Genomic DNA, 11793 nt, shown 5'->3' on the forward strand with positions numbered 1-11793 from the left:
TTTTTTTTTTTTTTTTTTTTTTTGCTTACCCTTATCGCTGAGGGCCAAGATGACCCCCAAGTCGGACCCGACGGTGGACAGTTTGTACGAGCCATGCTGTGCCACTGAAAGGACCTTGGCCCTGATTATGTCTCCTTGTTTAAAACATTCAAAATTATCGCCCAACTCTCCGTCGTACACATGAATATCACTCTTGTTAATGAATGCTCTGAATGAATTCTTTAAAGCTTTATTATTCACCAACATGATATTGCAGTATATTAAATTGAAGGTGACTCGATAGACTTTACATGTTACCAAATCTCCTACTTGAGGTAGCGGGACGAAATCCTTCGTATTAGCTACGCTAATGATTTGCTTTCCATTGTGGTCCGTTGCGAGCTGCCTCCTCCCCAGGATGGCAGACCTCACCTCCTTCTGCAGGGTGTACGTGTTTTCGCCACTCACGTACATGTCGCAGCTGCCGAGGACCTCCCCGGGCAGAACGATGGACTCCATCCTGGCCAACGCCTCCGCCGACTTCGTTTTCCCGATTGCTCCCCCTTTTGTTGCCGACGCGCTGAATGAATCGTCCAAGCGAGCAGCTCACCGGTAACTTTATCGCGCCACTGAAGGATGTTCAATTTTGTTCTGTTTGTAAAATGATAATCAAAATATATAATAATAAAAAAAAAAAAAAAAAAAAAAAGCCGCCCTTTGGTGCACGGGGCGAGGAAGCATTTACCCTGCACGTTCGCAACACAGCGGCTACTGCACCTCCGTAACGTGTAGCACATTGGAACGCCCTAAACCACCGTCACCAGAACTGGCTCGTGGTGGAAAAGCAAGGCGTGGTATGCATGGAAGTACACAGCGACGTAAAATAAAACCTTGCCCGGAAACAGCGAGTACACATTGAGAGAGTGCAGCAGGTGTTTTTTTTTTTTTTTTTTTTTTTTTTTTTCACTCGTGTTAGCTTGTTCTTTCTGCCTTCCGGCACACCGTGCTCCGCTGTCCACGCGCAGCCAAGGGACCCACTGCTGCTCAAACTTCCAATCAGCTTTATGCAGCTGAAGTTGGAGGGATAAACCAGAAGGCTGTAGTCCCCGAGATGGAGCGGAGAATAATTTTGTAAAAATATTTTAATGACGAAGAATTCTCCAACGGAAGACTCAAAATAATTTTTTTTAATTCCGATTTCGTTCATGTGTTTAAAATTCAACGCTGTTGAACACTTGGGGATAATCACGCTGCTTTTTTTTTTGCAGTTGTAGAACCTGGGCTTCAACACTACTGGTGGGTAGAATATGTCGTGTGGGAAGTTCGTTTGAAAGAGGGCCTTCTGAAGCTGGCGGTCCTCTCCTACTTCCTCCGCCTCTCCCGCTTCCTCCCCTTCTAGCACCTCTGCATGCGCGCAGAAGAGGGTCTCCCGCTTGGGCGTGGTTTTTTTCCCGTGGCGCTTCCCCCCGCCGATGGACCCATCCATCACTGAACAAGCGCTGTGCTCATGTGTGCGTCCCTCCGGTGAAGTCAACTCCTCTCTTTCATAATTGAGTAAGAAGCGTCCTCTGTTATTTCCATACAGGTAAATATTGTTAAGGTAGGAGCTGTAGAGGCTGAGGAGTCCGGACTTCTTGTGTCGATCGAACGAGAGGTACACATGCACATCGATGTACAATAAAAAATATTTGATTGCATCTTCTCGGGTAGCGAATGAGAGGTTCTTTTTTCGCTTGATTCTCTGAACCCATAGAACCCATTTACTCGGGGTTTCATCTGTCTCCACCACGCACGTGGGCCGCCTCCTACCCACCTTCTTTGCAGAGCAGTAGTTCACATACCCGCTGAAATTTCTTATGAACAATTGTATGAACATGTATTTGTTGTCCGTGCAGATGGTGAGGTCCTTCCTCGGTGCGAACCGTTTGTGAAGTGGAGGTACTCCTCCAAGCAGGGGTTCCCTTTCCAAAGGCACTCCACCTCTGAACCCTTCTGCACCCACCTCGAAGTAGCTCTCCATGTTGATTTCCCTACACGTGAGCTTCCTCCCCCTGAGCCTTCCCACATGCATAGTGGTCCCGTCCGCCCCCTCACCTACACCATCACCATCATCTGTGCCCCCACTTCTTACAACTCGACTCAAGGAATTTATAACACTCGAGCTGTAAAAATGAGAATTGACCATTTCGTTTAGCACATCTGAAAAATTAAAACTCACGTAAGGAAAGCAAAAGAGTTGATCAACTGAAACGTTTCTTATAACACTAATGCGAAGCTTAATGTGCTGCACGGCATAGTAGGCACTGTTCTTTTCACTTGAATAAATCACACGTACGTCACACTCGTTAATTAAAATGGAGCCGATGCATCTGATGGGGATATACAAACAATGATCCTTTTTAACTGTTAGTGGTTCCCCTTCTCTAATTCGAATTACATCATCCTTGTCCTCATTCCCACAGTTGTTACGCTTCATTTGAAATGCCAAATTAAAAAAAAACTTTAAAAAAAAATCTCCAAATTTTTTATGCTTATATTTTACCTGCACGTTCAGGTAATTTATGTCCACTTGAGAATTTTTATTCTCTAATATGAGACACAAAAATTTTGTTTCTCCTTCGAGTAACTCTGTGTGTCTTGCGTCGATGGAAAAATACGTGTTGTCATTTGTTTCGTCCATGTGTTCACTGCTTCTTATATTGGTCTTTTCCTCGTCGCTTGAATGGTTTGTCATGTCAGTGGAGGACGCCGTGGAGGATGTTATGCCGGACGAGCTGCTCGATGAGCTGCCCGATGAGCAACTCGATGAGCGCGCAAACGGGTGACGTACTTGGTGCAGCGACTCCGGGGACGACTCGGATGAGGAAGACACAGACAGGGAGGACATCTTAGGAATCGCTCCTTCAATGGGTGCAGCCTCACTAAGTTGTGTAGCCGCTCCGACGGCGCCGTTCAATTTACTCCCCAAGGGGGTGTTGTCCTTCGTGGCGAACTGTTTCCCCTGTTGAGAGGTGCGGCCACTTCCAGTAGAGCTTCGCTTGGAGGACTCCCCCGCTCCCTCCCACCAGGAACCCTCGCGCCGCACGCCCTGTGACGACCCCAAGGAAGGCGTGCAGAACTTGTCCAGTTCAGACTCGTCATGCAACATGGACTGTACGTCCACGTACCTGCTAAAGTTAAAAAGCTTTATTTCAGAGCTGATGCAAAAATAATTTTTAATAACAAAGACGGAACATGTATTGGACATCTTCAATGCGTAGCTTAACAGTGCAGTTCTGTCCGTCTTGTTCTTACTACCACGATTGTTATCAGAACAAATGAATTTTTCCTCCCCGTGGGCACGCTTCCCATCCTTTTCTGTCTCTGCAATGGCGCAAAATTGCCCCCTGCTGTCATTTTCGTCTTTCATATCCATTTTCGCCTGAACATGTTCATAATTTTTCTGTGCGCAATTTGTACCACCGGACTGATTCTCCCCCTGGGGCGGGGAAGCAGTATGAGGAGAAGCATGAGGAGAAGCAGAAATGAAGGATTCCCCCATGAACGACTTGCGAAGAATGGACGTGTCGTACAAAAGGTACTGGTCAAAGTGGAGGTAGCTGATGCAGTAGGACACCCCAAGCAGAAATAAAAGACCCGTTTCTTTTGCCCTGAAGGACAGACGAACCTTCGTCGTGTGGTTCTTCTTCCTCGACATGAGAAAAACAACATTAGATGCGTACGTCTCCACAGGAACTCCAGAAGTAATAAGTCTTACACTGTTTAAAACTAAGTTAGTCGAGAGGGTGTTTTTTAAAGTTACCTCCACCTGGTTAACACTGTTCAACTCACATATGTTATGTAACTTGGTATTCCTCTCCACTTCATTAAAGGGATTATATTTGAACACGTCTCTCTCTTCACCAGCTTGTTCTTCCGTTCCTTTATTGTCAGATGGAGGACAGCTAACCTTTTTATAAAATCGTTCATAATTTTTTGTCTCATTTATATATTCAATGTTGAGTAAAATTGGGGAGGGTGCGCACCTGCCTTCTGTCAACCCGCAAAGGAAGTGAATGTGCTTTCGTCGTTGTGAATTATTTTTCTCTCTGTTGCTCTTTTTCTTTTTCAACTTGTCCTCTTTCGTTTCCTTTTTGTGGAACGCGGAGTTGTGAGGATCCGTCTCTTGTTCGCGGCTCCTCCGCCCATCATCTTCGTAACTCCTCCCCCCCCATGCATCGCTACTGGACGAGTCCTCCTCCGGAGAGGAGCTCCCAGAAGAGGAACTGTCCCACGAGAGGGCGCCACAAGGACACCCCCCCTGCTCATGAACTCCCCCCCCAAAGCAGACGTCCCCGCCCTGACTCAGCCTCCTCAAGTACGATCTACTCCTCCGCTTCTCCCTCTTATCCATTACCAGCGTAACAAAAGGAGGGAAGCAAATGTGACTCTCACTCTTCCGAAGCGTCTCATACAGGTTGCACAAAATTAACCTCTGCACATCTGTCCTCAAAACTTTCGTCAGGAAAAAAAGAAGAAACAAATTACACACAATCGACTCACTCAGCAAATTCAGTCTCTCGAGGACTTCACTAAGTAATGCCAATACCCCATGCTGCAACCTTCCGTTTTGTCCTCTTCTATTCTTTTTATAAATTTGTAGCTCCTCACCATGTTTGTTCAGGCAAAAAAAGCTACGTACGCTCATTTCCCCAGCACAAAATGATAACAAGCGTTTAAGATTGTAATTGTTGGAGGGGTCCAACAACACACTCTGAAATAGGATGTGACTGGGTCGATCGTTTTGCGCTGGTAGGACATCATCCCCCTGGTTCTTCTCTCCCTCATGAACTCCTCCACGTAACGCTGCTCTGTTTCGTTCGGGTGGTAGCATGGTAATAAGGGCTCCTTCGCTGGCCTTCTGCTGCTCCTCCCCAGACGCATCTCGCTCTCCCCGTGGATGGCCGTCACCGTCACCACCTGCGGGAGACTCCCCGAGGCGTGCTGCCTCGCTCGCTTTCTTCAACCATCGCATGGGGTAATTCACATTGCACCCCCTTCTGGCGAAGATTCTACTTAGTAAGTCATTCGGGTGGTCACTCCTTTCCTCCTTACCCTTCGACCCGTCTAACGTACCCCAGTCAAAGTGCACCGGCACCTGCACCTGCACACAGGGCAGGCCATAAAATGGGAGCAGGCTGTTTAAAAACACATAAGTCAGGTAAAACTTCTTGTGTTCAAAGAATCGCGTACACAAAAGATAAATGGTAAAGGCAAACTTGCGGTTGGCCCCGACATGATAATAAATGTTAGCTAGCTCGATATAAAATTGAACATACAGATTGTAACTGAACCGCTCAGTCACGCAAGAATACTTTCTCATGGCGGTAAAAATGTGTCTCTTCTTTTTAATCGCTAGAAGGTACTTCAAATAACATATGAGGTAATCTGCGAACAGTTCTTGTGCGGGAGGTAACGAGGTGGAAGACGTAGTGGAGGGGGGTTGTCCCCCAGCAGGGGAAACAATACATGCATTCCGCATAAGAGATAAGGCCTCACTCAACTTGTGCTCCATGAACCCAATCAAATATATTAACGTGTTATGTCCTTTAATACTTATATTATAAAAGTAAAAGTCTTTTTCATTCGACTCATCCCCAGAGTAATTATAAAAAAAAGAGTTGCTGTCTTCCCCGTCGTCCTCCCCTTTGTCATACTCATTAAGAACGTTAATGAAGGAACTTATATTCTTAAGCACCCCTGAAGATGGAGAATCACTTGCATGGTCATAATTGTATAAAGAAAAATTCGAATTGTTAAGATACGGGTGGTAGGATCTCTCCTTTATGGACCCACTATAAGAGGATGTGTCAAAAAAAAAATTTGCATAATTCGTATACTTACTTGGAAGTAACCGTTCATATGTTTGAACTAGCAAATGCTCAACCACTTCTGCAAAACGAAAGGTATACTTTTCATTGTTATTGAGTCTGCAAAAGTGACCCCAGTTCTGTGTAACGTATAAATACATACTTAACACTATACAAAAAGTGATATTTGCATCTGACACGTGATTTTTATATTCTCTCTCCTCCTTCATCATTTCATAACACTCCATATATATTTCAATTGAATCGAGTGGACTTCCCAGGAGCAGAAATACATCTCCTTCTTTTTTTTTCATTTCATATTCTTTATTCTGGTCTACCCCTGCTTTGTCGCTTCCTGTGGACTTCTTCTTTGGTTTCCCTCGTGGGGGGTACTGTCTTCTCCTCCTCGGCCGCGTCGTGTCCTCGTCCCTTACTTCGTTCCCTTCTACACTTTGCGAGTCCTCCGCGGGAAAGCCTTCCCCACCACAGTCTTCAATGCACTCGTCACTGTCCTCCCCCGCACAGTCTTCACTCTGCTCAACGTTGTAGTCGTCGCTTAGCTCATCGTCGAGGGTAGCGGCCACCTCACCGCCCATCGCACCATCCACCCCAACGTGATGCTTCCCTTCCTCTTCCTCCTCCGGGCCATCCCCATCGGAACGGCGACTGGGCGAACCTCCTCCACTCCCTTGGGCGCTTTCAAAAGAGATCACTCCTCCACCGCTAACATCCCCTCCATGGCGTCTCTCTGAGTGATTTGCGTCTGTCTCATCTCCTCCCGCCGCCAGATCAGCAGCAGCCGCCTCCTCCCCCAATCGCGACTCCACACCATGTGGGTCCTTCCCCTGTAGCCTGCCCTCTTCATACGCACTACACTTGGACAACCGGGGGGCTCCCTCATAGAAAAACCCCTCGACTCCCCCCTTGGTGGTGATCTGACTGGTCTTGCTCAAGATGCTCCATTTAACATCGTTGTAGTACCTCTTTATATTTACGTACAAATTATTATCGTAGCTGTTTTTGCGACTGCTCAGGTTGGCCTTGCTGGCGAGGTCCCTGTTGCTCAGACTTTTCTTCAGGTGCAGGGTTCGCCCCCGGCCAGACGTAACGTGTGTGCCAGGAGCAACGTTCCCGCCCGCAGTCACGTTCCTGCCGCTCACACCTTTCTCGTCCTGTTCCCACTTCTCCCCCCCCTCCTGCTGCCTTCTTCTGCGTCGATCAAGCACACTCTCGCTGCCCACCTTGGCGCTCCGCACCGACTCACAATTAGCGCTCTCCATGAGCTCCTGCATGTACTTGCGCACGCTCTCTGTCGTTAGCATGCTGTGTAAAGAGAGCGCAAAAATGTAAAAGGCGTTGAGCAAAACGGCCTGAAAGAATTTGTTGAACTGAATGTTGAAGTGCTTCTTCACCGATGGCAGGAAGACAATAATGCGGAAGTTTTTATAATTCTTATATATGAAGGAAATGGGTTCCTTCGTGGCACTCGTCTTTCCTCCTTCCATGTGCGTAACTGACTTGGTTCTGTGTACTAATGTAGCCCTATCTTCATGACCCTCACCCGCATCTGCATTAGGTGTACCTTCAGTACGGCGAACCTGTACACTGTGGGTTCCTCCCCCGCGAGCGGCCTCACCACTTCCCGTGGCACCACCCCAAATCCAACTCTGAAAAATTCCCTCATCAGAAGACACCTCCTCCTCACTCGAAGAATGCACGTTCACCGACTTGTACTCCTTCACAGGCGTCTTGTGGAAAATGCTTAAAAAATTAGAGGAGTATTTTTTTTTTCCTTTGTACATTTTTCCGCTGCTGCTGCGCGCCCCACCTGCCCCTTCCGCAGTGGACGTCACTGCAGATGGCACTGTAGATGTCACTACAGACGCGGTGGCCATTTTCCTTTCGTGGTCCCCATTCGTGCTGATCGGGGAAACCCCATTATGCGAAGCAGCTCCTTTGCGGCTGCAAACAACCACATCGTCATCACCCACCTCCTCCTCCTCTTCCCCTCTTACACCCATACGCTGCACTACATCCTCTGATGTGACTGCACGGCCGAGGGGTTTACTGCCACCACCTGCGAAGTGCCTTTGTTTATCTTCCATGTAGTATGCAGAATTTTTCAATAGGGAAAAATTTCCCTCCTTAATGTATTCGCATGGATTCGTTTTTTTTTTTTTTTCTTCCAAATCTGTAACTGTGTCTTTTGAGGAGACTACTTCTGGGGGGACTTTAGTACACCCATCACCACCACCACGACTTACGTCCCCTCCGACGTCCCCTCCTCCCCTCCCCCCAGGTCCATTTGCATAAAGGAAACTTTCATTTATTTTTATAATTTGACCCATGATGTAATTATCGTACCTGTCACAAGACGGGATCACTAGAACCCTTTGTACAAACACACAGCTGTTGCGAAAAAAAATATTATTGTATGTGTTAATCAGGTTGACCATTTTTTCCCTCATGCGATGTAGCCCTGCGCTTTCATCAGGGGTTACCCCACCTGTAGTCCCCTCTCCTCCCTCGCGCAACTCATGAACTCCAATCGATATAAATACATTAGAAAAAAAATTCACTCTGTCCACCCTCATGGCCTTTTCAGCCAAATCAATGTAGCTAATGGACAGACTTCCATTTCTTCGAACATAACTTGCATTTTTAAATATATTAAAAAAACATTCATCCTCGTGGTCTGTGTTTGTGTGATGGTTGTTTGAAGACTCCCATGGGGGAAGCTCGCTCCGCAAAAACAACTCATTGTCGCTCGAGTTTATATGATTTATGTAGCCCCGCAAGTGGTGAAACAGATCGTCGTAGCTTATCTGCCCGTATAGGTTCCTCACTTTACTGGAGACCTCTTGAAACAGCTCCTCGCTCGTGCGCTCCGTCTTCCACAGGTACACCTTGGCCTTCCCGTAGTCCCCCAGATTCACGTGATTCGCCGCGCCCATCGGGAGCAAAGCGGCAAAGGGGGGAAAGCGGCAAAGGGGGGAAAGCGGCAAAGGGGGAAAGCGGCAAAGGGGGGAAAGCGGCAAAGGGGGCAAGCGGCAAGGGGGGCAAGCGGCAAGACGACAAAGCGGAAAAGGGGCAATGTGCGAACCCCTTAACGCTGTGGCCACAAAAAGGGAAGAAAAAAGTATGCCCCGAAGGTGTGCACGCAACCGTGTACCGAGAGGGTGAAAATAAAGCGAACCCACGGCAAGTGGCTGTGAGCACACACAGCACAGCAGGCTCTTCTTAAGACCATGTAACAATTCCAAACGAAAAAAAAAAAATTATAAATAAATACATATATATATATAACAGCAAACGGGGTTATATACACATATATATGTATGTTTTTTTGGGGGGGGGGGGACCAGTCGACCCGTAGTCGGCCTCTTCCCCTCGCTCTCTTCTCGCGGTGACGACGCTTAGGTCAATGTGCTGGCCCAGCTCGAGCCTTCCCAAATTTGCCCCGCCCGTCAGTTTTCCCCATTATTCTGCCTTTTTTTTTTTTTTTTTTTTTTTTTTGCACATTTTTTTGGCCATTTTTTTGTGCCTTTTTTGTGTGCCCTTTTTTTTTGCCCCTTTTTTGTTTGTTCCCATGGCGCCCCTTTACACCCCTCTTTGGCCAATCTGAACGATGCCGAGGCGCAAGGGTAGCATATGGGCGATGGACGCGCGAATGTGCAGGCCTCGCGCGGGTGCAGTTTTTTGGCCGCATGGAGGTGCTAGTGGAGACGCCGCTCATCGCTTTGGCGGTGTTGCTGCTGCCCCAGTTGGTGGTGCGACACAGCCAGTTCTCGTACCACTTCACACTACTTCTTCTGCTACTCTCCGGCGCGAGTACCCTGCTCTTAGACGGGAGACACCGATGCGAGTGTTTCATCACCCCCGCCGAGCGGGCAACCGCGCAGGAGGCCTGGCGGCTGTTCGTGTCCAAGCCAGCACAGAAAAAAGCCAACCAACTCAAAACCAAAATTGTGGTGAATAAAAAAAAAAAAGAAGAAAATTTAAAAAAAAAAATAAGTAAAGGTGTAGAATTTAAAAGTTCGTCCAAGTATAAAATAATTGAAGACCTACTTGAAGGATACCCATACACATCACTACCAGTACCTGAACAAAATATACAAAGAGAGCCATTCATATTGCTTAAGGGAAAAGTGAAAGCAGAATTTTTACAAGGCATGGAGTTACCCTTTGGACTCATAGACCCCGTAAAATATGAACTGTTGAAATTAATTGGAAGGCTAGGAGACCCGTTCAGCAACTTGTGCTCTCATTCATTAACACCAAGACTTCTAATCGATTCTCTTTTTAAAAAGCAACCACAACTAACGTTTAATGAATTCTGTTACAGACTCGAATATAAAAGAAAGTTTTTAATGCCGTCTTATACAAATATTTTCATGTATGAAAAAGAACTCCTGTGGCAACAATGGATGGCTGTGCGAAATTTAAAAGAGGTGTCTCCTGAAACCCCTGAAGAAGATCATGAACGGGTTCAGAAAATTCTGCAACCAGATGAAACAACAATGCAAATCGTTATGGTAAAGGTTAACAGAGAAATAAATAATCAGGGGGTCCACCCAGCCATCCTTAAAATGTTTTTTCATTTTTTAAATGTACAAAATGATCCTCATCATCTCAACCGTGATTATGCTTTTTTTAAATTAGAATCGATAATGAGAAAGGTTAAAAATAGGGACTTCCTTGAAGGGATCAAGCCAGATTACATCTACCTCATGTTAAATGAAAAAGCTAAAGAAGCTTTTGCATCTTATAATAAAAGTGAATTTGAAACGACCTATCATGAGGCACTGAATCATAACAATATGAAACAGAAGCTGCTCTCACAAAACGCGACTTATAAAAAAGAAAGAAAAGTGTTCTCGGAGAAGACGAAGACATCCCTCATGAAGTTCTACGACATTGAACTGCCTTCCTTCTTCAAAGAGTATGTAAAAAAGAAGGAAGAAAATTACAAAGTCATTCATTCGAAGATTCACAAAATGATCACCAATAAGTACCTCAAGCGGAAACGTCGCAGGGAGGACATACTCGCTGGACGCATCACCCCGCAGGAGTCAGCCGTAGGGGACGATACCCCTGAGGATGAGACCCAGCCGCGCAAGAAGAAGAAAAAGAAAAGGAAAAAGTGAAACCGGTCTTATGCGCTGTGGAGGGGGAGCGGCAACCCCTAACACACGCGCACGCACACATGTACACTTCTCTTGTCTGGCATACTCGTTGTTACGTGGAAAAAATATATATATTATCCCACTTTTTTTTTTTTTTCATTCAGTGCAGCACCCACTGTTGCTTCCTAACATGCTTGGGTAATTTTAAGAAAATATTTTTTTTTGACTGTTGTTCGTAGTTTTTTTTTTAATTTTTTTTAACATTTTTCAAAAATCAAGCATGATTAATGCTATTTATAGAGGGGGAGGGAAATGGAGGAAGTGGAGTCCCTCCTGTGGACACGGGTAACTAATATGCACGGCACAATTTAAGAGGGGGGGAAAATAATAGTAAAAAGAAAAAAAAAAAAAAAACAGACGAGGGAACGGTGCGCTGTTGGAGATGCATATAAGGTATACACATATTATATATATATAAAAGTATGCACTCTTCACGCCACTTAGCTGTGCTTAACTTCGCTTATCTCCGCTCAGCTTCTATTAGCTTCGCTCCTATTAGCTACGCCCCGTGGGGGCAATGTGCAAAACGCCTACTCGAAGGCTCTCTTGTCATATGAGCGACCTCTTCCCATCGGCTGTCTTAGTTCTCTTGAAAATTCCTCCTCCATTTTTGGCGCCCTGTTGACGACCTTCTTGGAGAGCGTGGCTGGGAAGATGGATGGTGGCAGGTGCAGAAACTCTCTTAGGTATTCGATTCCTGCAGAGGGGGAAACGGGGGGGGTCAAGCGACACGTTTGTGATGGGCACGCGACACGTTTGTGATGGGCACGCGACACGTT

General features: G+C 46.3%; 4 protein-coding genes across 4 annotated transcripts in view; 1 reads left to right on the forward strand and 3 right to left on the reverse strand.

The window, feature by feature from the left end:
* Positions 1 to 498, reverse strand: part of AK88_02491 (uncharacterized protein) — a gene marked incomplete at both ends in the record, with an annotated part of 2633 nt that extends 2135 nt beyond the window's left edge. The window contains one exon of the mRNA XM_012480116.1: positions 30 to 498. Coding sequence (XP_012335539.1) covers positions 30 to 498 — 469 coding nt within the window. The remainder of the gene's footprint in view (positions 1 to 29) is intronic.
* Positions 499 to 785: 287 nt separating this feature from the next.
* Positions 786 to 8782, reverse strand: AK88_02492 (uncharacterized protein; the record flags this gene model as incomplete). Its single annotated transcript, XM_012480117.1, has 2 exons — positions 786 to 805; positions 982 to 8782. The coding sequence occupies 2 exons, from the start codon at positions 8780 to 8782 to the stop codon at positions 786 to 788; spliced, it is 7821 nt and encodes a 2606-aa protein (XP_012335540.1).
* Positions 8783 to 9535: 753 nt separating this feature from the next.
* AK88_02493 (uncharacterized protein) lies at positions 9536 to 10975 on the forward strand (the record flags this gene model as incomplete). The annotated part of the gene is made up of 1 exon (XM_012480118.1): positions 9536 to 10975. One exon carries the CDS (start codon positions 9536 to 9538, stop codon positions 10973 to 10975), a length of 1440 nt encoding a protein of 479 aa, XP_012335541.1.
* Positions 10976 to 11544: 569 nt separating this feature from the next.
* AK88_02494 (uncharacterized protein) overlaps positions 11545 to 11793 on the reverse strand; it is a gene marked incomplete at both ends in the record, with an annotated part of 3218 nt that continues 2969 nt past the window's right edge. Inside the window, one exon of the mRNA XM_012480119.1 lies at positions 11545 to 11711. Within this exon, the coding sequence (XP_012335542.1) occupies positions 11545 to 11711 (167 nt within the window). The remainder of the gene's footprint in view (positions 11712 to 11793) is intronic.

This window comes from Plasmodium fragile, assembly GCF_000956335.1.
Source record: "Plasmodium fragile strain nilgiri unplaced genomic scaffold supercont1.24, whole genome shotgun sequence".
In the NCBI taxonomy this organism is placed as follows: domain Eukaryota; phylum Apicomplexa; class Aconoidasida; order Haemosporida; family Plasmodiidae; genus Plasmodium; species Plasmodium fragile.